At 44.2% G+C, this 27,363-nt stretch overlaps 1 protein-coding gene across 1 annotated transcript; it reads right to left on the bottom strand.

The window, feature by feature from the left end:
• Nucleotides 1-496: 496 nt before the first annotated feature.
• Nucleotides 497-8,742, bottom strand: TNIP2 (TNFAIP3 interacting protein 2). Its single transcript, XM_031588300.2, is given in 7 exon segments — nucleotides 497-1,885; nucleotides 1,887-1,982; nucleotides 2,452-2,583; nucleotides 2,923-3,204; nucleotides 3,730-3,819; nucleotides 5,590-5,895; nucleotides 8,170-8,742. Coding segments are annotated over 7 exon segments (1,488 nt in total). The 5' UTR covers nucleotides 8,629-8,742; the 3' UTR covers nucleotides 497-1,762.
• Nucleotides 8,743-27,363: the final 18,621 nt, after the last annotated feature.

Raw genomic sequence — 27,363 nt, 5'->3', positions numbered from 1 at the left:
GGATTGGCTTCAGGCCATGAGATGAACTACTGCTGTCCCAAAGAAGGGAAATTTCTTTCCCTCTCATCCAAGGAGAGCAGCTTTCCCTCTGTGTAGTTCTAGTTGTTCCAGCTGTTCTGTAACCATCCCAATATTAATCATATAGACAGCACTACTGTGGTGCTTCATTGTGTATGTTGGGGAAAGAGGAGTGTACCATTTCCTCTCATTCTTTGTGGACCTGGATCACAGCAAGGAACACTTTGTTCACTTATATTATGTTGAAACTACTTGGAACCAGAGAGGAAAACTGATGAAAATTCAGTGCTGCATGGAAAAATAAATTGGAGACTGGACTTAACTCCTAGCAAGCTGCTGTTCAGCAGGAGAAACTTCTGTATGGGAGATCAAGGGATAGTTGATGCTATAGGAAATCCTAGCAATTACTGGAAGCAGGGGGGGAGAAAAAAATAATACAAACATCGACTGAGCAAATGCACAGTCCTCTTCAAGTGCACTACAGAAAAGGAAGCAAAGCAGAAGATGGCGGTGTTAAAGTAAGGTGGGTGGATTTCTTTAGTATATTTGTCTGCACACCATCCAGCCCTGACCTATTAAAAAAATACTGGGAGTTATGGCTGAGAAAAACCCTCCAGTCCCAGTGTGTAGACATTGTTATGTCTAATCTTTCTTCTCAAAACAACTTCCTCATACAGCTGAGGGCCTGGCTCCAGTGTAGACACGAAAAAAATGAAGCTAGCAATGGCATAGCCACAAATGTTGTGCAGCAGGGTAGGGCATTAAATGTATTCTCATGCGTCTGAAATGTCATTTGTCCTCTGAAATGAGTTATTTTCAACATATTTGAATATAGTTTGAGACACTGGTTATCACTGCAGGAACGGAATAACTCATACCTGAAACCATGACATTTAGTTAGTCTGTTACTTAGTGGCTACTTTACATTTAAATACTCTAAAAGATAGTTCTGACTACTACTACAGTAAAGCAACTGCACAACCACTTTTATTATAAAAATACTTAAGTAAAATTGGAATACAGTCAATAATTATACAAATACCTTTGCAAACATGTAAATTATTTATGGCACAGAAAAAAATAAATATCCCTGTACATTGTTTCTGTGCAAAGAGACAGGCTAGTGTTAGTCAATAACCAGCCCTTGAATTTTTTTTTTTATTTTTATTTTTTTTACTTCTCCTGATTTTAGTTGAACACAAGGATTTTCAGGTAGGATGGTTGAAAGTTCAGCTTCGATCTCCAAGAAAATACTTTCACTTTAAATCCAGATAAAGTACAAGAAGATTTTTCTTATGCCAAACTGTTCCTCCTGCATTCTTCAGCATGTGCTGTTTGGAGGAGAATGATGTTTTCAAGTTCTGTGACACTCTATCCACAAGCCTTCAGACTGTTCTGAAGCCAGCTACCACTACATTTTGTTTTCTTTAGTTTGTTGTAGAATTTGCATTATGCTTGTGTTGCTTGCAGTTGTTAAATTCTTCACAAAAACATTTTGCTTTTTCTCAAAGTCTTTCATACAGTCCACAAGAAGGTGAAGTCAAATAAGAGGTAGATGCTGTTCATCCTCCTATTTCCTAAGAGCTGTCCATTTGAATTACTCTGGTTTAGGACTATAGGAGATGGGCCAAGTTTTACTGTCTGTAGAGTAGTGATTGATTTATGTGCCTTACATCACGTCGTCATTGGCAACATTCTGTAACGTGCTTGAGAAATTCATCACTGAGTTCATCACTGAAAAATCTCATACAGTGAGGACATCTAAGTTCACCTTGTGCCCTGCCCTCTGATCCTGAGTTCCCATTGTCTGCAGGTGGGGAAGTCTGTTCAGACTGTGAGGCTGTTCTTCTTGCACCTGGTTGGCCTGGGCTGCTGCCTCGTAGGTGTTCAACTTTTGTCTGTACATGCATTTGATTTTGGTTACCAGTGTGAACTCTGAAACGACTACTTGTGTCTCTGGAGTCCTAGAAAGAGAAAGAAGAGCTCTTGAAAAAAAAAGTAGTAAGAGTATATCTCCAAAATAACTTTACCACCTTAATCTGAAACATGGTGTATGTCTTTAGCTGAAGATTTGGAAATAGAATAGGTGACATTTAAGTTTTATTAAGAAAAAGTCAAGCAGTCTTGTAGAAAACAGGACAGAGCTGGCATGATACTTTAAAGACACCGCTGTTACAAAAGTCAGTTTTCCCTGTCTTCCTTATAACAATTCACAATTATTGTGGTCAATGAAAAGAGGAAAAATGAGCTGGAAAGAGATATGTAGTGGGATGCATTTCTACTACAAAACAAGACTACAAAGCAATGGTTTGTGATAGCTGCACTGAACTGAAATGGTTTTAGAAGTACTAAGATTTTTTAAAAATGTTTTCTTAAAAGTACACTGTAGATGAGATTTTCTTATTTGAAAAAACTGTTGTATTGCTAGTTTACCTTCTTGCCTTCTTGTCTTCTTGCTAGCTGATGTTGCAGACATGAAACTTCTAGCTGCAGTTCTTGTATTTTACTCTGTGCTCGTTCCCTGTCTGATCTCTCTGATGTGAAGTCATCTTTATAAACGAGGACCTGAAAAAGAATTGTTAATATTTTACTAAGAGTATGGCAGGTGAGATTAAATAGTTGAGGCTGAGATTCTTTGAAAGCACTTATTTCCCAAATCTCAGAATGTTCATTTCTATCATATCTTTGCTTTAAAGGCAGTTTTTCTTTTTTACATCTTGGATTTTTGTAATATCTTGTAAAAAATAAAAATAATATTGTAATGGCAGCAGAACTGCATGTAATTCTTTAAGTAGGATTTCTTTTTCCAAGTGTTGTTAAGTAGCAAGACAAGTAGCAAAAGGAAAAGATTTGAGGTCTGGATAGAAAGAAAGAACTCCCAAATCTAGGGGAAAATTAAATAACCTGTTGCTCCAGCATTTGTATGCGCTCATTATCTCCTTCTCTAGCCTTCTTCACATCTTCTAATTCTCTCCTTGATTTTTTGCACTCATTCATTTTTTCTTCCAGCAGCTTGTTCAGCCGGAGGATCTCCTTTTGCATCAGCTCAGAATTGGTTTGTGCTGAAGGTGTGCTGTGCTGCTGCTCCAGCTGTGACTTCAGCTCTTTCAGCTGCAAGTGGAGTCGCTTCACATACTCATCTCTACTAGCATCGTACTTCTGCCATTTTGCATTCAAGTCTTCCACCTGAAAGACCACCCATAGCATCACAACACGAAGACTGGAAGCAAACTTCCAAGCTTTCATAGATTGTCTAAATGGGCAGGAGCCTAATTTCTCTACATATGTAGTATATAATATGCTGACTCAACCATTGTGTATCGATGAGCTATTCCATGGGAGAGTGGAAGGTCATTATGCTATAAGCTGAGTCTTCCCTCTGCCAAGTCATAGAAACAGTATTAAATCATATGGAATGGAAAAGGTTGGTAGTCACCCTTGGACTAGTGCCGTTCTTCTGGAGTGGAATACTGATGCAGGGAAGGAACAAGAAAGCCATTTCGTTCTGCAGTGTACTTTTAACAACAAAAATAGATTTAAAATAACATAATAAGCTGTTCTTGGCCAAGAGAACAAAGACTGCCACACTGAAAGGACTAAAACAATCTGGGAACGGCATTAAGCTGGCCTATAAGTTTGGAATGGGTAGCACCTAGTTAATCCAAAGTCAAAATAATGACATTTTTATTTTGTACAAAATGAAGTACTCACATGGGCTACTTTTTGTTTTAACATTCTGTTTTCATCTTGTAGTTTGCAGATAAGGGCTTGAAGTGAAGTTTCATTGTCTAATACCTGTAACTTTCAGATAAAAAGTGTTATTTAGCTATGCTGTTAAACTGGAGGTAATTTCTTTTATAAGTACTTACTATCAGTAACACAAATACATACATACTAAGAGGATAGCTTACAGCTCTTCATCTTAATAAGCACAATTAATCAGTTTTTTTTTTTACTACCTCAGTACTGCTTTTAAGTATGTCTGTGTCTCATCAAATCACACTGCACTCTAAGCCTCCTAAAGCAACAAGGCCAATAACACACCTCCCGTGCCAAAGGGCCTACAGTGCTGACAACAGCACTTGGCAGTTTAAGTTATGCATGAAGTTATTGCAAATTATGTATTTGGAGTGGGGAAATGCATGACAAGGCCGCATACATGTCTTCATCTTGCTCTGCCATTACTGTCGATTTTGGCTGCTATGAGAAAGTAAGCAGCTTTTTTAATAGTAATTTCTAAGTTGACTGAAAGGATACCAGTTTGTTTTTTTTTTTACACTTGTGACATCTGCTTTAAAAAAAACCCCAGTGCATGTGAGTAATATAGAACACTTTTGTACAAAATTCCCTAGAATCAGCTAGTACTTGCCTCTGAAATTTCTCTTCAACAGGGAAGTCCCCGCTGGACAAGGTTAGCTAGTTATTACATACATCAAAGTCAATCAAGTTTCCTGCCTATCAATTATACCAAGTATAAGAATACTGGAAGTTTCAAGTCCCATATATAGTCTTATACCAACCCACCTCTATCTGTTTCTTAGACGTAGTTTTAATGTGATTAAGTTTCCTTTAGAAGTGCTCCTTGTGTGTTCAACTGAGTGGAAGTGACCTGTGTATGTATGTATGCATGTATCACAGAAGCATTGGTCCACGATCATCTGAGACACAGCCTTACCACTACGTTATAAAATCATGTGACAGAACGATATATGCCATGCAGTGCTATGGCATCGTACTCATCTCATCTGGTTTTATAGGCAGCACCTCTGATTTTACTCACTTATGGTATTTTCATGAATTACTTCATCATTGCAACCCACCATGATTTCTGGAAGAGTGGAACAACACTTTACCCTATGCTGAAAAGCTTCAACTAAGGTGACGATGTTGTAAAGCCACAACACTGTGTGACAAAATCCAGGTGTTTGCACCACCCCCACCAGGAACATTTCTGCCCCTTTTCTCTCATGAAGCACTTTGTCTAAACACGCCTGCTGGAGAGAAGCATTAGAGTGGGAGGGCAAAGGGGAACCCCAGAGCAAAAATAGGTAAGACATTTTGACCTGCTCTTTCCTAACCAACTTTCTGTAGCTCTGTACTACTCATGCAAAGCCACGTGCCGTAGAGTTGTTAATAGAAATACTACTTTAAAAAAATTATTCTTTATTTTGTGACTTAGATGCTGACAGCAGTCATCACATATCACCTTCAAAAACACAGCACCATCTAGTGATGCACATGTTCTTCAGTCTCAGGAAGGTATCCGCCTGCTGTACACGCAGGCAAGAATTGCAATCAGGGAGCTGCTGAGGTTATAAATGCCCTCTTCACATCATCTCAAAAAAAAAAAGTCAGAGATAAATGAGACAGCCAGAACCCAAGTGACTGACAATTGCTTCAACCCTCAACTTACAGCAATCACTTCTTTAGAGATTGCGTGGTGAAAAGACTATAATGGCAAAGTTATCTGAAGCCATGTTTCTCACTGCTCCCTAATTATTGGTTATAATACAATAGTTATACCTCAGAAGCTGGCAGTACACGCACAAAACATAGCAGCTGTAAAAATACCTGATTAGATCTTTCAGTGGCAATCTGGTCATCCAAATTCCCCTTCTCTTTTCTTTGCTTCTCTTCTAAACATTTTGCCAGATGTTGACACATTTCTGCTGTGGATGCTAATTTGCGTTGAAGTTGATGGGTTTCATCGGTGAGTGACCGGCACAGAACATTGCTGGTGGCCTGAGCCTTCTCTCGCTCTGCCAAGCTCTTCTGAAGTCGTAAGATTTCTCTCTCCTTTTCATATGGAGGCTGATTTATCATCTTCTCTATCTCTGCGTTTTTCTCCTCTAGCTGCTGATTCAACTTCTGCACTTCCTAAACATAAGGGAGGAGGAAGTTATTTAAAGCGAAGTGAACACAAAAGCCAAAGCATAAGATAGAGTTTTAGATTGCAGAAGTTCCATACTGCTCCTATACTCCCTGCAAAGTACTTAAAAGGTAAAAATAAATCCATTTCTAAATAAATGCTCAACCTTAGAACTGACAGATCAGTCACTCAGTCAGAATCAGGAACTGCCCAGGCAGCCATCCAAGCACTTCCTGGTCAGCACAATGAAGAAAACAAAAACATGCAAAAATGTGCCAAGAGTTTATGAAACCCACTTACAGCACTACAAACCAAAGACGAAACTTACAAGAAGCATAGAGTTTAAAAGTAGTAATTGTGGTGACTGAGAAACGCTTACTAGTCCTGCATTCTAAATGACCAGACTGCTAGTAGAGATTTGCCTCAAAAAAAAAAAAAAAAAATTGGACCCAGTGAGTCATCTTAACAAAAACCAAGCATCCTTATTGCCTGGAACAGAGATAACGGCAAATCAGAGCAGCAGCTCTCCCACCTAGGAAAGGACAAGCAAACAGAAAGTTAAATCCTTGTGGCAGCAATAACTATTGGCAATAGCTGACTCCAACATAGCTGACTCCTGGCATACTCTTATGAAACAAACATGTATCCCATTGCTGCACGTTCTTGTTGAATCAAGACTGTGGGTCATCCGCATTGCAGCAAGTTAGCATCTAATCTAGGTTCCCTGAGAAGGAAGAAGGCAGCTTACAGACAGGTGTGACCACACGCAGGTAGCAGGCATCCATAGTACATCAGTCCTGACTTTGCCAAAAGCAGCCTGTGCCCATCGTCCTCAAAAAGGAAAGGATGCCAGTGGGTGCCAGACCTCTGCAGAGCTGGTGCTGCCCTGGGTGCCAGCACAAACACTGAGCAAGCAGTCAAGCTTGACTCCCCCAGTTCTTCAGGAGTGCTGAAGTCAGAGGAAGCACCGCCACCACACGGGCCAATGACTTCAGACAGTCTTTTTTGTTTTTATTTTTAGTGGCATTGATTTCCGTATCTTGGATTAGAAATAAAACACTTATATCTGAAAGAAATAATTTTCAGTCTAACTTACAGAAACAGCACCCATTACTAACATTTACATTCTTTCACACTGTGCTGAATTTCCCCTTTGCTACAGATTAAAGGCATTCAGCATCAGGCTTCAGAATGTATTTGGATCCCACCTTCAAGTGCCACTAAGATCATTTCTTACTACGAATTTCCAGACCTGAACACATTTACATGCATTTTAGGTGAGCGTCATATGTGGAAAACGTTTTGTATAAACATTAGGTCAAGAGAGGGCTTATGACAAAAACACTTGTTTCAATTTTAAGTACTGCTTCTTAGTTTGGAAATTCCTCCCTTATATGGCTTCATATAGAAAGAAACGCTTAGAAATTCTTCAAGCATTCTTAGGCTGAGCATGGGAAAGTCTTAGTGACAGCCCCAGAAACAGTGCCTGGGGGTGGGAGGGGGCACAGCTCCGTGCTGCATCTGAAAAGACATCCTATCTCCCCCAGTCCGCCTCATCACCATGCAGAGTGCAAACCTAAATCTGAAGTGCTCTCATTGTCAATACAGCACCAGCCATTGCTTTCACAAAAATAATGGAGAAAGCGGTGTTACCCATCGTTTGTACTTCATTTGTACATCTCTTTCCACTTCATCTGGTGCAAGAAGTTCATACAATCTTTAGGCTTGGAAGGGAGCCTTATAGGCCAAACTGGTCCAACTGTCCTGCGATGCACAGAGCCACACAGCTCCAGCAGGTGCTCAGAGCATGCCGTGTCTGTGTCCAGGGAGGCACATCCAGCAGAGCCGGAAAACCTGTTCCAGTGCCTCAGCACCACTACTGTAGAAAAACTTGTTGCCTTATATCTCATCTAAATCTCCCCTCTTTTAGTTTGAAACCACTTCCCCTTGTCCCATCCCAACAGACCCTGCTGGAATCTGTCCCCTTCCATCTCATACCCCCTGAAGGGCCGCTCTCAGGTCTCCCCGGAGCCTTCTCTTCTCCAGGCCGAGCAGCCCCAGCTCTCAGCCCGTCCTTGAGTTAAGCAATACAGAATTTCCACATTTCAACTATTTCTGTTCTGCTTGCAAGTACAGCTATGCGAAGGCTCGCAGCGCCTCGCTACGTGTCCGCAGCGCATCCTCACGTCGCGCGATCCCGCGGGCAGCGCCCATCCCGTCGCGCATCCCTCGGGACCGCCTGCCAGCCCCGAGCCCCCCGCCCCGCACGGCTCGCCCCTCACCTGGCTCAGCGCCTCCACTCTGATTGCCGAGAGCCGCTCGCTGTCCCGCAGTCGCTCCCGGGCCTGCTCCAGCTGCTCCAGCAGGCTCTCCACCAGCGAGCGGGCGGGCTCGGCCCCCGCCTCGCCGGCCCCCGCCTGCTGCTGTTGCCGGGCCAGGCTGCCCCGCAGCTCCCGCACCGTGGCTTCCTTGGCGGCGAGCTGCAGCTGGAGGTGCTTCAGCTGCTGGGCGGACTCGTGGTACAGCGTGCAGAGCGCGTTGTAGCGGGGCACTTTGCTCTTCAGGCTCCTGTTCTCCCGGTGCAGCTTTTCCAGCGTTTCCTCCACCTGCCTGAAGCGGGCCACCAGCGGGTCGGTGCTGCCGGCCTCGCTCACCGAGCACATGACGGGGGACGGGCTCTTCTCGCTCCGCCGCCCCTTCTCTCCGTCCTCCGGGGCGAGCGGTAACCCGGCCAGCTGCATACAGCCCGCGGGCAGGACCGAGGCGGCCGCCGACGCCTCGCTCTTCCGCCTTCCTCGGCGCAGGAGGAGCCGCCCGCCTTTAAGGCCTCGAGTCCCGCCCAGCCGCCGCTTACGGAGCGGGGAAGCCCGCAGCGGGGCGGGCGGCGCTCCGGGCAGCGCTCCGCAGGGGCCGGAGCGGGAGGCGGGCGCGGAGCGGGGGAACCCCGCGGCACGGGGAGCCGGGCTGGGAGCCGGGGGTGAGGAGGAGACGGAGGGGATTGCGGAGCTGAGAGCGACAAGGGAGCGGGGGGCTGCGGTTCGCCCCGCGTTGCGAAAGCGCCGCGCCGTCCCAGCAGGAGCCGCGGGGATTTCCGTGCGCGGAAGGGGACTTCCCTTCCCTTCCCTTCCCCACCCCCCGCACACACCTCGGCCAGCGCCCACCCCGCGGGAGGGAGGGCGGCGGCGGTCCGCCGTGCCGGTCGGTGCCCCGCCGCCGCAGGAAGGGGCGCTGGAGGAGGCGGAAAGCGGCGCGCCGCGTGTCCGTGCCGTGGGTGGCGGCGGGTGGCGGCGAGCGGTGCGCCCGCACAGCCCCTGGGCCGCCGGAGCCGTTCGTTCTGCCGCGCTCCTCGGGTCGGTGATCAGCACGGCCCCATCGCTGCCGGGCTGCTCAGACGGCAAGGGAGGAACGAGGCTTTGAGCTCTAGAGCTCGGAGCCCTGGTTACGTGTGATTCGTGTTTGTGATGCTTAATAAATGCACGTCTGGGTGCGCTTATATAATTATTCAGCAAGGCTGTGCGTGTGCACGCCCGGGCGCTGTAGGTTCGGTGTAAGCACGCAGGCCCGAGGGCAGCGCAGGCAGCGCTCAAAGCAGCGGTGCGAGCCGTGCGAAGGAGGGCAGAGCTCTGTGTGAGCACCTCTGGTAGCAATCACCGCAAAGACGCGGTGAAGAATTGGTGTGAAACACGCAGGAGGCGCGTAGCAGAGGCTGAGCCGTGAAGCCCAGGTGCTCGGAGGTACCGGTTTCATTTCAGCCCATTGAGAAGGTGGTGTCAATCGATTGGATGCAAAGGAAACATTTTCCCTGTGAAGACAATGAAGTGCTGGGACAGCTTTGAGCAGCTCGGGACCTCCCAGCCTGGGTTATCGTCTGATTCAAGGGGCGGATATAGAAAGAAAGTCACTGTTTTGTTACCTCAACTAAGCAAAAATTGGATGCGATTGTGTCACTGAGGTTGGAAAAGACCTCCATGATCACCAAGTCCAACTTCAGCCCATCCCCACCATGCCTGCTGCCCACGTCCCCCAGTGCCTCGTTGACCCTTTTCTTGAACTCCTGCAAGGCTGGTGACTCCGCCACCTCCCTGCGCAGCCCGTTCCAATGCATCACCACTGTTTCCGAGAAGAAATTTTTCCTAACACCCAACTCAAAATCATCAGTTAGTTTTGCTATTTATAAAATCACAAGTTAACTTGATGGAAATGGAAGACCCCGTGTGACAGAAAATGGTGGAACAACTGCCCAAGATGCAGGTCTGTGGTACACTTGTTATTTCATCTTTTTGGTAATATTGATACTCTGTGATTACACACTGAAAAAAGGAATGTGCAGAAATGCAGTTCTTGACCCTTTAGTTAAAGAAAGAGTTGTGTCCTACAGCCCTAGGACACTTCTTCCTAGGAAGAAATGAAATTTTCTCCTTAAAAAATTCCAGTGTTTTATAGTTTTCATACTTGTTAGTAAGAAAAACAAAAAGCAGCATAGACTTTAATTTCCATTTTTTTTCCACTCAGTCAAACCTGAGTGAAAAATTTGGAGCAAAACTGCTTTTGTTGGCTGATGAAATTTGTTGTAGAAACGTGTGGCAAAGTGCAAGTAATGGAGAAATCTGCCAGTTCAGGTAGCAAACACCAGGTGCCTGCAGATGTGGCAGCAACACCTTTAGACCAACGTCAGGAAGTTTAGGTAGTTATCAAAAGGAATAATTCATGACGCAGTTGTGTTTTTAATGCAGTATCAGTTTAAAATCAAGCACTGCATCTGATTACTGAAAACTTGGTAAGAATAGATCTTTGAGTAAAGGCAGAGGAAAACACCACTGACTTGAGGGAAATTTGCCCTGCGTAAGTCCTGAGTGAGAAATTGATCCCTTATGTTCTTGGGAATGCCCTTGGATGACTGTTCCCTTTTGTCAGTTCTGAAATGTGGAGGAATTCTCGGGAATTCAGTGACTGGAAGCTGTGCCAGAACGTGAGTCAGAGCCTGCAGTTGCTCATGGCGACACGGCTTTTCCTGGATTGCCTTCGGTTGGGCACGTTTGCTGATAAACAGCTGGTGTGCTGAGTGGCACCGCGTCTGTCGTTTCTCAGCTTTAGATAGTGGAAGGGTGGCTTGTTAAGTGCAGTAATTCTGATTAGCAAGCAATTGTGTGAACAGCAGGTATGCCCTGCACTACTTTGTGCAATAGAAAAGCTTCACTTTCCATGCCTCGCTTGTTTCAGCTTGCAGTAAAAGGTGACATTCACTTCAGCCCTTGTCTCCCGTGGTATTAAAACAGCAGGAGTAAAATTTAACCTCACATAAATTAAAAAGAAATCTTAACAGAAGTTATTTAAAATCATTTTTTCATCTATTATAACCCACAATTACAACTTCTGTGTATGAACAGAAGCAATTAGGTGCTCCCTAGAAACAAAAAGGAAATTAAGCAGATCTGGGGAAATTGGTAAGTGGGAAATGTGAACTGTGTAGTTAGATTGGATTAAGTGTCTGTAGGCATGGGGGGGGTTCATTTTTATTTTCCATTTTGAAACGTGAGTTATTTGTAGAATTGGTAAGAAATATTTTTTAAAAATTATAGGTAAAAGGAATAATTCCTCTGAATATGATAGTTATATATAATGTGAATATAACCTGTAACATTTCTGCACATGTGCTAAGAATCATAGAATCATAGAATGGCCTGGGTTGAAAAGGACCACAATGATCATCCAGTTTCAACCCCCTGCTATGTGCAGGGTCACCAACCACCAGCCCAGGCTGCCCAGAGCCACATCCAGCCTGGCCTTGAATGCCTCCAGGGATGGAGCATCCACAACCTCCTTGGGCAACCTGTTCCAGTGTGTCACCATCCTAATATCTAACCTAAACCTCCCCTCAGTTTAAGACCATTCCCCCTTGTCCTATCATTGTCCACCCTTGTAAGCAGCCGTTCCCCCTCCTGTTTATATGCTCCCTTCAAGTACTGGAAGGCCACAATGAGGTCTCCCTGGAGCCTTCTCTTCTCCAAGCTAAACAATCTCAGTTCCCTCAGCCTTTCCTCATAGGAGCAGAGCTCCAGCCCTCTGATTATCTTAGTGGCCCTCCTCTGGACCCACTCCAAGAGCTCCACGTCCTTCCTGTACTGGGGGCCCCAGGCCTGGATGCAGTACTGCAGATGGGGCCTCACAAGAGCAGAGTAGAGGGGGACAATCACCTCCCTCTCCCTGCTGGCCAACCCTTTTGTAATGCAGCCCAGAACACAGCTGGCCTTCCAGGCTGCAAGCACACACTGCTGGCTCATGTCCAGCTTCTCATCCACCAGGGCCCCCAAGTCCTTCTCTGCAGGGCTGCTCTCAAGAGTGAGCTTCTGTATTTAGAAGCACAGCTCTGTGGGGTGCTGAAGGCCACTGGGGTGAGTTATGCTCATCTCTGAAGGAACCTTCTTTTTCAGCTGTGAACTCCAGGTGTTGTTTGACCAACCACTCCGGATTGGTTGCAGCTGTCTCACATCACCACTAGTGGTCCTGGAAGGCAGGCTATGAGGCATTCATAAGATGTTCTGGGCCTTCGGTCTATTTAATAAACAGAACTAATTCGAAAGTAGCAAGCAATCCTCTTACTGCTGTATGATGTCAGATCAGCAGCAGTCCGTGCTTCCTTTGCTGTTGACTCTGCAGTGGAAACAGGAGTAAAAAGCCAGTGCTGGCTTACTGCCCCAAGTTACATCCCCTGATATGCCTCCAAATACTCATCACTACCAAAGATGCCCAACTCAGAGCCCTGTGTGTGTTTGACAGTCTGATTTTTGTGCTAAACGAATACAAAGTTTATATTCGTGTGACTCATCAGTTAGCACTAATCTGCAGCCCTGCTTACGGTTCTTCTGTAAACATCCTTTATATACATTACTGCATTGGTTGTTCTGTGAATTCGCTGTTCTACATGTTTTACAGTTGGAATGGGAAACCTGAGAGGTTAATCTGGGGACGTTCAGTACTCCCAGGCTGGGTGATCTCACTGCTATTACGTATGTATGTGGTTAATTCTCTGCTTTGAGTTTCTGGTCTGGATTGCAACATTCTTTTTTCGGTCATGTTTTCAGTTTATACACATAGAATATTTGGTGTTGTTAGGAGAAATAGCGTGGTTTTCATTTATTTCTAGTGTAAGTTTTTCCATGTGTTTTATGTCTGATTTGAACTTTGGAGGATGCCAAAACGAGAAGTGTTTTGCAGTCTAGGGCAAATTCCCAAGACCCGTGTTCCTAATCATAGTATGGCTGGAATAGCCAGAATGAGGTGCCATGAAATGGGACAGATCTGAAGCAGTCCACTTGCTTTTCATTATCTCTTCTTTTTGCCTTTATTTGGACTTAGGCAGTTCAGCCTCATCTTTATGGGTGGCAGTAGATAAGCAGGATATGCACTTCTGCATATCTTAGTTATGTCTTTTGATCAGTTCAGTTCAGTATCCAAGCAAGTCTTTCTGTTTTGTTCTGTTACATTTTGCTGGTCTAGATCTTTGCTGCATTTCGCCTTTTGGTTCAGGTTTACCTGTCCTGTAATGGATATTACTTCTGTTAAGCAGTTGTTCTACTTCAGGCCCTACTCTAGTTTCTTAGAATCACAGAGTCATAGAATCAGTTGGAAGGGACCTCTGAAGGCCATTTAGTCCAACTCCCCTGCAACGAGCAGGGACATGCACAGCTACATCAGGTTGCCCAGGGCCTGGTCCAGCCTTGCCTTGAAAGTCTCCAGGGACAGGGCATCAACCAGATCTCTGGGCAGCTTGTGCCAGTGCCTCACCACCCCCACTGTAAAATACTTTTTCCTTTTATCCAACCTAGATCTACCCTCTTTAAGCTTGAAGGCACTTCCCCTTGTTTTGTCACCACAGACACTGCTAAAGAGACTGTCTCCTTCTCCCCTGTAGCTCCCCTTTAGATACTGAAAGGCTGCTGTCAGGTCACCTCACAGCCTTCTCTTCTCCAGGCTGCACAGCCCCAGCTCTCTCAGTCCGTCCTCATAGGAGAGGTGTTCCATCCCTCGGATCATTTCTGTGGCCCTGCTCTGGATGTGCTCCAACAGCTCCATGTCTCTCCTGTACTGAGGATTCCACATCTGGACACAGCACTCCAGGTGAGGCCTCACCAGTGCAGAGCAGAGAGGCAGGATCACCTCCCTCACCCTGCTGGCCACTCTTCTTTTGATGCAGCCCAGGATCTGGTTGCATTTTTTTGATGTTTCTTATGGGAAGCGAGGCTTTTTGGGCTGCGAGGGCACATTGCTGGCCAGCTTGCCATCCACCAGTACCCCCAGGTCTTTTTTGGCAGGGTCTTTATCTTCTTGCTACCCTTACTTTTTGCAATATCTCTTTTGTTTGCCCATGGCTCAGTAGTATCAGTTCACTGGATCTCTCCTTGCAGACTGCAATTTATTTCTCATGCCAACGCTCTCTCAATCTGAGAAGCTGATGCACTACGCTCAGTCCTTGCAGCTCTATCATGACATAACTGAGTTTGAGCTGTAGTTTTATTTGTAGGAATGTGAAAAGCTCAGAAGTTCTCAACGTGAAACAGCTTCCATATTCACAGACTTACACCTCTACAGCCACCAATTCGACTTACGAGCAAGTGACTTTTCTGGGCTTGTTTATTAAACTAAGGGGTTTGCCCATCATATCTATTCCTGGTGAGAAGTGCTGACTTGTTTAGATCATAGGACACTTTCTCTTAAAAACTGATACTCCTAACAAACCCTTTTCAGGTTGCAGGAAACTCCTCAACCCTGACATTCTTAACATGTGATCCATGTCACAGATCCTCTGGGGATCCTGTATAGACAGACTGAATTTTTGTGCTTTGATGAATACAGAATGCTTTGAGCTATCTGGTTCCTGTTACCATTCCTCAAACTCTATGCCATTTTTTAAAGCAAAGAAAGAAAAGAGGAAAAAAAAAAAAAAGAAGGAAAAAGAAATAAAAGAAAAAAGATGTTTTATCCATGGCTAAATGCCAGTCATCTCATTGTGAGGTTGGAAACAAAAGCTTGCAAAAATCTGATTCTGTCTGAATTTGTCTTGTACATTAATACCACATTATGAAGCTTCTCAGCGCAGGCTCCCTGGTGTCTCTGATCCAGACCACTCATTCTAACTAGAACATCAGTTGACATATTTCTTATCTTCAGTTTTTCTGACCCAGAGAACAAACAGATCCCTGGGGTTTGATGGGAGAAATGTTTGATTTACATGTTTTGTTTGTTTTAAAGGGATGACTGAGAATGGAATTTTCCCATAAGAAACCTTAAAAAAAATCATACTTGAGTAGATGTTGATTAGATGGCTCTGTGTGTGTAAATTAGAATGGAAATACTGGAGGCTTCTTAGGATGTTCTTGTACTAGATGGTGCTGAAACAACGTTCAGAAATAGAATTCTGAAGAAGGGTTGGGAGGCTTAAAGTAAATGGAGCAAGAAAGTGGAAGTGCCCTTATTGTACCGTGTGCTTTCCTCCCACACCATGCCACTTCCATGTAAATAACAACATTTACCTAAATTCTCTTTAGTTTCCTGCCTCTCAGGACACCACATGGTAACATTCTCCTGATGCTCCATCTCCCGTAGTCTCTGTAAAGAAGAAAATGCAGCAATCATCCTGGCAGGATATGGGAAAGGAGCATTCAGCTGTTTGAAGTTCACGTCACTGATGTAGTCTTCTGTGCAGTAAAAAGAAGAAATAATGCTGTAGATGTTGCTGTAAACCTTAACTCTCATTTGAATATATTTTGTTATAAGTAAGAATATGTATAATCATAGAATCATAGAATTTCTCGGGTTGGAAAAGACCTTAAAGATCACCAAGTCCAACCACAACCCAACCATACTACCCTAACTAACAACCCTCTGCTAAATCACGTCCCTGAGCACCACATCCAAATGGTTTTTAAACACAACCATGTCCCTGAGCACCACATCCAAACAGTTTTTAAAAACACCCAGGGATGGTGACTCAACCACCTCCCTCGGGAGCCTATTCCAGTGCTTAACAGCGCTTTCTGTAAAGAAGTGTTTCCTGATATCCAACCTAACTTACCCTGGTGCAACTTGAGGCCATTTTCCCTCATCCTGTCACCAGTGAGAAGAGACCAACCCCACTCTGAGTTTGAAAATATAAATGGAGAACTATAGCACTCATTTCTAGCAGCTCTTCCCCTGAGCTTACTGCCTGACTTTGAGTAAGTCTGTTAATTTTTATGTTTGCTTTGCCATTTGAATCTTGCAGGAATAATCATGACTTACTGTTGCAGATGGCAAAAAAGACTACAAATTATTGTGTATCTGATCCACAGAATGAAGGCCATACTCAGTTTTCATTTAGACTTACTTAATTTTTAGACAAAACCTCCAAGTTTTAACTTAAAACTGATTGACAGAATTACCTATTATATTTTTTTTATTGATGCCTTGCTCTTCTTATGACTGAAGTGCTCGGAGATCAGCAGTGAGAAAGTTAACTGTGGCATTGCAGTTCAAGTGTATGGAGACAGACAGACATCTAAGGTATTAGCATCAGAAACACAGGTTTTGAACTTACAGGATATCCATTGCAGACATGGTTTCCATGTCATTGATCAGAAAGTACACTTTTTCCTCTGAGAGCTGGTTGAAATACTGTCTTTATCTTCTATTTATTGAAATCAGGCCATTTTTACATGTTGAAAGATGTTAGAAGAGAGGTATGGTTTGGAAAGAGTTTTTTTTCCAGCTATATGAGAGCAGCTGTACTTCCTCAGATTAGTTTGTCTGTCTCTCCACAGACTTTTCTTCTATTATGCCTGTAGTCCATCACATTTGCACCACCATTACTGTTGCTTCAGATAAAGCTACATCTTGTAGTAGTTCTATCTGAATTTCTGTAGCTATGACGATGGCCATTAGTTGACCCAGAAGCTTTAAAAAGTGAAACATAATCTCTGTCATTTCTGATTTCCTGTGATCTATCCAGGAAGTGTCTCAGAATGAAAGAAAAGCTATGAATTTGACAGATAATGAATCCGACTCTTTGTTCACGGTTCTTTCCTGTAGGCAAAATTATAGGCTTCTTGTAAACTTAAAGGAAGTGGAGTGAAGGAGTTCACTGGTGTGATAGAGAGAGCATCCAAGTGGTTGATTAGTGTTTGAGGAGAAAATTGGGCTTTGGGCATTGTTGGTTTTTGGAGATACTGTGGGGCACTCCATGGTTGACCCTTTGGTCAGTGCGGATCAGCTGTGCTGGCCGTGTCCCACAGCAGCCTCCTGCCCAGCCCCAACAGAGAAGGCCTTGATGCTTGTACAAGCACTGCTCAGCAGTAAATAACTAAAACACCTGTGTATTATCAACACTTCTTTGGTCGTAAATCTAAACCACAGCACCACGTAGGCTGTTAGGAAGAAAATTAGCTTCATCCCAAGCAGAGTTACTCCAAAAAGAGATGGTGAAGGACATCATTGTTTTGGAGCATCTGAAGGCTTTTACAGTTTTCAATTAAAAGAAGAAGGTAATGTTTTTGGTTTGTTTTTTTTTTTTTTCTCCATTCTAGAAGTAGGAAAGCTGAAATAGTGAGAGAGCAAGAGATGTGTTCTCAGTCACATATGATATCAAAACACCATGAGCTGGAGAAGCATAAGCACTTCAGCTACAAAACAGCAAAAAGGCTTTGAAAAAGAGTGCAAAGAGGCAACTTTATGGATGTCAGATAGTAGGGCCAGAGTTCCTGTGTCTATTGCTGATAGAAAAAATGGTGTTTAGAACAGAATAAAATTATTGCTTCCTCCCCAGGTTCACTTATAGATTGATGTCAAGGTGTACCAGAAGGTTATAGTTGAAGTAAAATTCTCAGTCTCTCCTTTTCCCACCTCTGATAGTAATATCTCCAACCTCAGCAAGCATCTCAAAAGTGTGTGTCCTGCAGATCAGTGTAGCCAAATGGAACCAGATTCTGCAAGAACAACACCTTCAAAATGTATTGGCGTATCTCCATAACAGCTGCAGAATGTTTTTGCCACAATTGAACTGTGATGCTATCATGCCAGAGGCTTTTCTGTAGCAATTCTGGCAGAGCACATGGCATTCAAAGATCTATTTTCTTAAGGGTCATCCCTGTGTGTTTATTCCTGTATTTTGTGGGGCAGTGAGGAGCTGTGGGTCGTGCAGCTAGCAAATCCTGTGCTGCTGTCAGTACAGAGCTGTGCTGTGCTGGGCTGCTGCTGGCACTGTGGGAATTGCACAGGCTGTTTCTCGCTGATGCACAACAGCAAGAGGAGTTTGCCTGCACTGCTGATGCTGATATGGTCTGTATCTCTCACTGTGGCTCCTGGCTTGTCTTAGGCTGGGTAGCTGAATGAAATGCGTTGTGAGATGTGGTAAAATGGTAAATGGAGCCCTGTGGAAAGCATACCACAATCAGGGTGGTGGGGGATGGCAACGGTGTATTACTGCCATTAATTCAGAAGGGTGATGGAGGGTAATGTGAACAAATGTCTCCCATTTGAGTTGTAATTTCAAATCTGCTAGGGAGATGTTCTTCGTTTTCCCAGCACATGCATCACTGTTTTGAAAGTGATACGATGTTGATGTTTGGGAAAGATAAGCTGGGCAGATGAGTGCGTGCAGCAACTGGTATGGAAGCAAAGTGGGAAATACCCACACCTCTTGTGGGTATGTGCTTTGGCTTGTGGTGATCCAAAGAGCACTGTAGATGGTTAATGCACAGGGGCTGTCCTGTCACGGACATGGAATGGAATGTACCATCCTGTCCTACAGCCCTGAGGTGTTGAAGTTGTATCAAAGTATCCATGATAACCAAGGGGTTGCTTTGTGTCCTCTACATTTGTTCTCACAGCCTGAGGCATGTAGCATGTTTCCTGGCAGATGGTTTTGGACCTGTATCTCCTATGCTCAGCACGTTCTCTTTCACAAAAGTTGCTTTTGGCTTTTTTGCACTGGGTTAGTGAGAAGAGAAAGATGAAAATTTGCCTTCTGTATGAAAATGATGTCTGTTTACGGAGAGGATTGGCAACACTTATCACCATTACTTTTCTGGTATTTCACTTTCTAGAAGCTGCTGTCAGACGTCACTAATTGTATGTCGGGAGGTCAGCATTTATACATTGACATCCTGCCATGTGTGCAACCTTCCATAAACGGTGCTCCCTCTGTAAAGAACATCTCTACTTGGATGCACTTAATTTTTCGTACTAGTCTGTGAATCATGTTGGTGTTTGGCTGAGTGTGTTATCGCAGTGATTTGCATGTGGTAGTAAGTCTATTTAAAGTCTGTTCAGTGAATCCGGGTGCATTGCTTCTTGGATGCTTACTGGGAAAATGAAGTATAATGCAATTGTCGGATGTGATGCTGGACTCACTTTAGTTTGCAGTGTTCTGAACCTTGTGTTTGTGCAGCAGAGCACTGAGCACTCAAGTCTGCGTGCCAGGCAAGAGAAGCAGAAGCTGTAAGAGGGCAACCCGAGCTCTGACGTTTCAGTGCACAAGAACATGTCACGTTCTGGAGGTCCCCTGCTGAGCCCTTGATGTGTCAGGCAGGAATGTGGCAGTCACAGCTGTGCTCATGACTTTCTAACATGTTCTCGTCATTGGAAGAAGTTGGACTGAACCTGGGCATAACCACATCAATGCCGTTACAGGAAACCTGCAGAGAAAATTTGGTATAGGTAAGGGTAGTGAGACTGAAGCACATACTGAGTCATAGGCTCTAGAAAATTTATAGGATGCTGTTTGTATGCCTTTCCCGTTTGCATGACGCTGCAAACTGAGAGAAGTGATTCCCCGGGCTGAGAGTGACTCTGCAGTTGTGTGATTGCTTTCCTAAGCTAGATGGGTTTAAAAATAGCTCTGCTTACTCAGATGCAGCTGATGATTGAAGAAAAATACCGCTCCGTGGTAAGGATGGAACACGGTGTGTTTGTTTCCCATAACCACAGCAAACAGAAAGCAAAGTGAAAAAGAATTAAGGAGAGAACTCACAGCTTGTTTTTGGCATTTGGGTTGGGTCCTTTGTGAGAACGAACTCTTCATATTCCTTCTGACCTGTTCACCTCAAATGGCTTTAATGGGCACTAATGTGCAGCGTACAGAAGATCCCATTGCCTTAATGCATCATTCCCATACAAAGACAGATTCTCCCATAAGAATTAATGACAGAGCTTTTGAAAGAAATATTCTTCTGATGTAAACATTTCAAAGTCAAAACTTGGTTAGAATTGCATTTTAAATATTACATAGAAATTACTGTGTCATCTTAGGAGCGGTTTTATATCATTGGTTGACAGCTGTGTGCTTGCAGAGATAAACACAGTGTATGTCTTACTGTGTGGTCTCTGCAAATGTAGCACAGAAGTGGTACCACGTGCTGTAGGAATCCAGATCAGGAGTCCAATTATGTCGAGAACACTCACAAATTTTTTGGAGGTTTCTCTGGAGCCATAGGTAAGAATTGAATTATTGATGACTGAGCATGCTAATAATAAGCTGGTTTTCTTTGGAACAGTTTCATAGCAAAATATTGTGGATCACACTCACAGTCCCTTACGCCCCTTTCCTTCAGATGCTCCGTGAGTTGATGCACTGAAAAGGAACTGAAATGGAAGTAATTCAACTGTGTTTTAGCTTTTTTTTTTTTTTTTTTTTATCCCAGTAACAGAGAGGTCAGGAATCAGAGGCCATTTCTGTGTCCCTTGGACAGGACAGACCAAGCTTTGAGCTGACTGAGTGCCAGGACATCACATCATGATCAGTTTTAAGATCACTTTCTGGTTGTTTTTCTCCACAAATCAAAAGGGATGGGAAGATTGCTGAAGTTAGCAGCAGGAAAATGACTTGTGAGGAATCCTCAAGCTGAATTGGTTACAAGAGTGGAATACTGGGTTGTATTTACCCACAGGACTTTATTATTTACAGGAGCATTTCTGTGGTAGTTCTTGGTGAGAAAAGCTCTGCTTGAGCTTCAATAAATGAAACAAGCAGGTTCTGGAAATCTAGATCTTTATTGAGCTGTCATCCTACTCAAAACAAAAAGAAGTTATTTCTTTGTTAATACAGATTTATGAGTGCTGTAATACAAAGAGGTCCTAATCATATTTTACAGTAAGATTTGTAAACATTTCCCCATTAGCAATTGTTCCTTTTCTCTGTCTCACTTTTGTACTTTTTGTGATCTAAATAGGGGACTCTGACATGTGTGGTTTTCAGTAAACTAAAAGGAAGTGCATGCAGTGAGCTTACCAGGCGTGTCACCTCTGGCTAGTAAGTTGACTCGCCTCATTGTTGTAGAAGCTGAGTTTTCTCATTCAACATAAAAAGAAGAATCCTTATTGCCTAATTAATAAATGTGTTCAGTAGAGCCTTTTATAAAGTGTTGAACAAAGCAAAACATACATCGTAATTGATCCAGTTACCAGGAAACTGCTACAGAGAGAATCTATCACTCCTTAAATACTGATGTTTGCTCAAATTTGTGACTTATATGCAACACCAAAGTCAAGTGTTATCTGTTTATTTGGCTCAATGGGTATATTGCAAATTGCTATTGTTTGTAGTAATTATAGTGATAATGTTCCTTAGCATTCTTCATCTGCTCGTGAAGCTGCTTACAAGAGATAAGTAAGTGTATGTCAGCTCCTAAGTGTAACTCCTTTTAGTGGCAGTAAACCCTGGATGGAGAGAAATGAAGGAACAATTAGAAGCATGAGCAGAGGAAATCAGGTACAGTAAAAAATAAAGCAGCCAAAATAGAGAAGACTGTTATCTAGATATAAAATTCTGGAAGTTGCTGTTTTTCAGAACTAACATAGCAAGCAAGAGACCAAGTGGAATGCTCTATGGCACCTATTGGTTGTAAAGATCCATACTTTTGCTTCATAAGCAAGTTCTGATAATAGCACTCATATTCCTGTGCTACCTCCATGTGTTTTCTTTAGAAAGCAGGTAAATGTGAATCAGAAATGTTGAGCCAACTGAAGCTGGTGCACCAACAGGACAATGTGCTCTTCTGCAAGTTCTGCCTGTCACCATTTTCCCATACTAAATGTTACACTTTACGCCCTGCCTCCCACTTTCCTTTTACATTACCAGTAAAGGCTACCCTGTTTTTAGTAATGCTCTTTACTGTAGCCAATGTAGGGAAAACTTCCACTTTCCTTCTAGAGAGGAGATACGCCATACACCAGAGATTCAGTTCTTCCTCTCCCAGATTTTTCTTTCTCATCTCATTTCAAATAACCCCAACCTCTACTGCAGATCTGGTTAATTTAAACATAGCATGGAAAAGCCATTGAAAGTAGATTTATCATTCATCAGAGTTGATAGTCAGCCTGTATCTGCTGTCTTTTCCCACAATCACTCAGGTTTCTGTTTCTGTCCTGCACTCTCATGTTCAGCCCTGCCGCTTTCCTTCTGTTATTACAGTGTTACCAAAGCTGCTGGTGGATGTTAATGTAATACTGATTTATTTAAGAGGAATTTTTAGAAGTGTCCATCTGATGGCTGAGAAGTCAAACTGAGCTTATGGAAGAAGCTGAGAAGTGATGCTGTTAAAAAAAACCTCAGCTACCATCATCGGTTTCAGTAAACTGCTGATCTAAAGAACATCGGGCAGTGGAGGGGTGTGCTAACCTTGCAACTGATCATCTTCATTTGTAAGAGTCAGGTTTTTCATTAAACATCCTTTAATATATTGGCAATGAAGTGCTACACCAAATCTCTTCTCAGCTTCCTTGCTTTCTTTGTGGATGGTGTCTTGGGTGCCAGTAAGCAGCTAAGATTGCTGGTAAAGAGAAAGGAAAGGGCAGGTAGCAGAGTGGAAATTCTGACTGCTCCATTTCCCTTCCTTTTCACAGCATTTCTGTGTTCCTTAGTTTGGAAATCCAGTTAATTTTGTATTGTATGTTTCTTTTCTGATCCACGGAGAAGTTCCGGGCTTTGTCCAGGTTGCCAGGCATCTGGATGCTGCAGATTTGGTTTTCTGGTTCTTACTTCTGCAAGGACAGCAGAGCCAGCAGGAATGGAGCTGTTCTGCATCTCCTGCTCAGAAGCGATTTGATCTTAACAATTTTACATAATCAGTGCTTTCCGTATGGTTTGAAGTGATTTTATGTGACTTCCTCATGCACAAAAACCACCTAATTAATTTGACTTAATAAATGGAAAACAGAAATGGCTTTAAATGATAAGATGTCAAGTGGAGAGCCAAAGTTCACAATGCTGAGCAGATCAGTTCTCCTTTTGCTTCTTCGCTGCTGAATGCTGTAATTAGGCGGATTAAATTTTCCTCTCTCAATTTAATCCTACCAGGGGAATTGCATTACCCAGCCAGCACCCTCCTTTAGCTGGTATTGCAGATCTGGTAATTGGCTGTGGGCAGAGACAAGGCACGGTGTGTGGGTTTGTTCAGGGACTCTCGGATCCATCACGTGAGTCACCCATAGGAGAAACCCTTTTGGATAATGCTGCTTTTGTCCGTACATATTGGTGTGTGTTTTGAATTTTGCTTTGTTTGCTTTTCCCACACATTCATCAGAACTGCAATAATAAAGAGATCATCTTTCTTTCTTTCCCGACTTGTTATCATCATCCGTATTTTGTGTGCAGTGCAGTGGTTTTCTGGGGGCTGCCTTTGTCACCCAACATGGATCCTCACCTGAAATGAATTCCTACTAAGTTAGCAAAGTCACACCCCTGCCTCTGAAGTTTGTGTTTGAATCAGATGCGTAGGTTTTGTCTATGTTTGCAAAGTACCCAAGGCTGACCTTCATGGAACCTTTGCAGCTGTACCAATCTGACACTGCATCATTCTGTACAGCTGTCATATGATTGGGGTGAATGTGTGTGGTAATGATTCTGTGTGAATGATTCTCTGTGGTGTTGTTAGCTGTGAGCTCCTCGTTCATGTAATCAGTGTGTGCTCATTTCTCAAGAGCTCTGAAACTGGAAAGTCTGATTTGATTGTCAGAATAATTAGGTAACTGGAGCAGAAGCTTCAGGGCTTCTGGTTTAAGATTGCTTTGGAGCACAGCCCTCTTCACAAAGATTTCCTTGCAGTATTTTGTGGTCCCTCTGGCTACTAAAACATCTGTGCCCTTAGTTGTACACTCCAAATTCTCAGATACTCTCATTTTTTGATCTATCTGTCTCACATGTCTTCATTCTTCTGACTTTGAAGTTTACTGATTTGACATTGAATTAGTCCTCTACTCTACCAGCACCATTCCTTCACTTCTCCACCATTTTATTTGTTCTTTCAGCTGCTTCTTACCATCTCAAGGAAGGTCTCAGAGCATGATGGAAGTAATGTTTGTGCCTCCTCTTCAAATCTTTGTCCCATGGTGAAACAACAGCAATAAATAATAAAAAGAACTGATCTAATCATTATCTTTACTAGGAAAAATAAAAAATAAAAAAGGAAAAACAAGGAAAAAAAATTTGTTCCTCCCTTCTGTTTCAGCTGGGATTTTGCCTGTCAAATAGGCCTGCAGAGCATAAATCATGAAATTACAGTTAGGCTTCAACCTGTGTAGAAGTGGCCCATTCAAAATTATTTTGTGCTACTCAAAAGCATCATACTAATATTATGTATAAATAAGGGCTTTTGCAAGTTTATAAGGCTTTGATATCTGTGCTGATATTTTTATACATATGAAATTACATTTCACTTAACCCTCAGTTAAGGACAAATAAAAGCTTAGGAGGGTTTTAAATTGAGAGATCCTCCAGTCCAACCCCTCTGCTAAAGCATGTTCCCTGTGGCAATTTACACAGGAAAGAGTCCAGGCAGGTTTTGAATCTCTCCAAAGGAGACTCCACAGCCCCTCTGGGCAGCCTGTGCTGTGCTCTGTCACTCTCGAAGTAAAGAAGTTCTTTCTCATGTTCAGATAGAAGTGCCTGTGTTCCAGTTTGTGTCTTCTTGCTGGGTACCATCAAAAAGAACCTTGCTCCATCTTCTTGACACCCACCCTTTAGGTATTTATCAGCACTGATGAGATCCTCTCTCAGTCTTCTTCAGGCTGAACAGGCCCATGTCTCTCAGCCTTCCCTCATAAGAGAGATGCTCCAGGCCCTCATCATCTTTGTTGACCCTCCACTGGTCTCTCTCCAGTAGTTCCCAGTCTTTCTTGAACTGGGGAGCCCAAAACTGGACAAAAAGTGACAAAAAGAATCTGTACAGAACTGTACAGAAAGCTACAAACAAATGCTCCCGTCCTTGAGTGGTTGAGTTTGTGATCTCAAGCGATGTGGGCCTGGTAAAGAGCAGGACCAGGACGCTGAACTTTAGAAGAGCAGACTTCAAGCTACTCAATGGAATGCTGGCCAAGATCCCCTGGCGCGCTGCCCTCAAAGATAAGGACGTTGAGGAGAGCTGGCTGCTCTTCAAGGATGCCCTCCTGGCAGCACAAGAGGTCTCCATTCCCCTGATTAAGAAAGTGGGCAGGAGAGGTAGAAAACCGGCATGGCTCAGCAAGGACCTGCTAAGAGAACTGAGGGTGAAGAAAGGGGTGTACAAGCTCTGGAAACAAGGCTGTGTCACCTGGGAAGAATACAGGGATGCCGTCCGGACTTGCAGACGTGGGATCAGGAAAGCCAAGGCGCAGGCAGAACTGAACTTGGCCAGGGACGTGAAAAACAATAAGAAAACCTTCTACAGGTACATTGGCCAGAAGAGACAGGCCAAAACGGGCGTACCTACTTTGGTAAATTTAAAAGGAGAAATGGCTTCAACAGATGAAGAGAAAGCTGAGGTGCTGAATGAGTTCTTCACCTCGGTCTTCACTGGTGGCCAGGATTCTAGTCTTTTTCACGTCCCTAAGTCTTGCACCCCCATACCTCTATGTGGGGACCAAGGAGGTAAATCCCTCCCCACTGTAAGGGTTGAGCAAGTCCGAGAGTGCCTCCTTAGACTGAATGAGTATAAGTCTATGGGGCCAGATGGCGTGCATCCCAGGGTCCTGAAGGAGCTGGCTGAGGTGGTTGCTGAGCCGCTCTCCATCATATTTGAGAAGTCGTGGCTGTCAGGTGAGGTCCCGGACGATTGGAGGAAGGGTCACGTCACTCCCATTTACAAGAAGGGGAGCAGGGAGGACCCGGGTAACTACAGGCCGGTGAGTCTCACCTCCGTGCCTGGGAAGATTATGGAACAGATCCTCCTGGACAATATGCTTGATCACATAAAGAACGAGCACGTGATCCTAGATAGCCAGCATGGCTTCACCAGGGGAAGGTCATGCTTAACTAATCTTGTGGCCTTCTATGATGGAGTGACGGCATTGGTGGACGAAGGGAAGGCAACTGATGTCATTTACCTGGACCTGAGCAAGGCCTTTGACATGGTCCCCCATCACATCCTCATCTCCAAACTGGAGGGAGGTGGATTTGACGGGTGGACAACTAGATGGATAAGCAATTGGTTGAAAGGCCGCAGACAGAGGGTGGTGGTCAATGGCTCTATGTCCAGGTGGAGGCCGGTAACGAGCGGTGTCCCTCAAGGGTCTGTCTTGGGACCGGTGCTCTTTAACATCTTTATTAATGACATCAATGAGGGAATGGAGTGCACCCTCAGCAAGTTTGCTGATGACACCAAGCTGAGTGGTGCAGTCGATACGGTGGAGGGAATGGAGGCCATTCAGAGGGACCTTGACAGGCTGGAAAGCTGGGCTCGGGTGAACCTAATGAGGTTCAATAAGGCAAAGTGCAAGGTTTTGCACTTGGGCCGGAAGAACCCCAGGCACCTGTACAGGCTGGGGGGAGTTGTCCTTGAGAGCAGCTCGGCAGAGAAAGACCTAGGGGTCCTGATAGATGAGAAACTTAACATGAGCCAGCAGTGCGCTCTGGCAGCCCGGAAAGCAAATGGGATCCTGGGCTCCATCAGGAGAGGGGTGGTCAGCAGGGATAGGGAGGTGATTGTCCCTCTCTACTCTGCTCTTGTGAGGCCCCATCTGGAGTACTGTGTTCAGGTGTGGAGCCCTCAGTACAAAAAAGACATGGAGATTTTGGAAAGGGTCCAGAGGAGGGCCACGAAGATGATCAGGGGGCTGGAGCACCTCCCCTATGAGGACAGGCTGAGGGAGTTGGGTTTGTTCAGCCTGGAGAAGAGAAGGTTGCGGGGCGACCTCATTGCAGCCTTTCAATATCTGAAGGGAACTTACTCCCAGGAGGGGAGTAAACTCTTCATAAGGGCTGATAATAGCAGGACACGGGGAAATGGTTTTAAGTTAAAAGAGGGAAGATTTAGGTTGGATGTTAGGGGGAAGTTTTTTACTAGGAGGGTGGTTAGGTCCTGGAACAGGCTGCCCAGGGATGTTGTGGATGCCCCGTCCTTGGAGGTGTTCAAGACCAGGTTGGACGAGGCTCTGGGCAACCTGATCTAGTAAAGGTGTATGTTTGGTGGCCCTGCTAGGCAGGGGGGTTGGAACTACATGATCCTTGAGGTCCCCTCCAACCCAGGTCATTC

Source organism: Phasianus colchicus, chromosome 4, assembly GCF_987193195.1.
Source record: "Phasianus colchicus chromosome 4, bPhaCol1.hap1.1, whole genome shotgun sequence".
Classification (NCBI taxonomy): domain Eukaryota; kingdom Metazoa; phylum Chordata; class Aves; order Galliformes; family Phasianidae; genus Phasianus; species Phasianus colchicus.
Note: the sequence above shows the minus strand (reverse complement) of the source record. Positions and strands in the feature narration are given on the sequence as shown.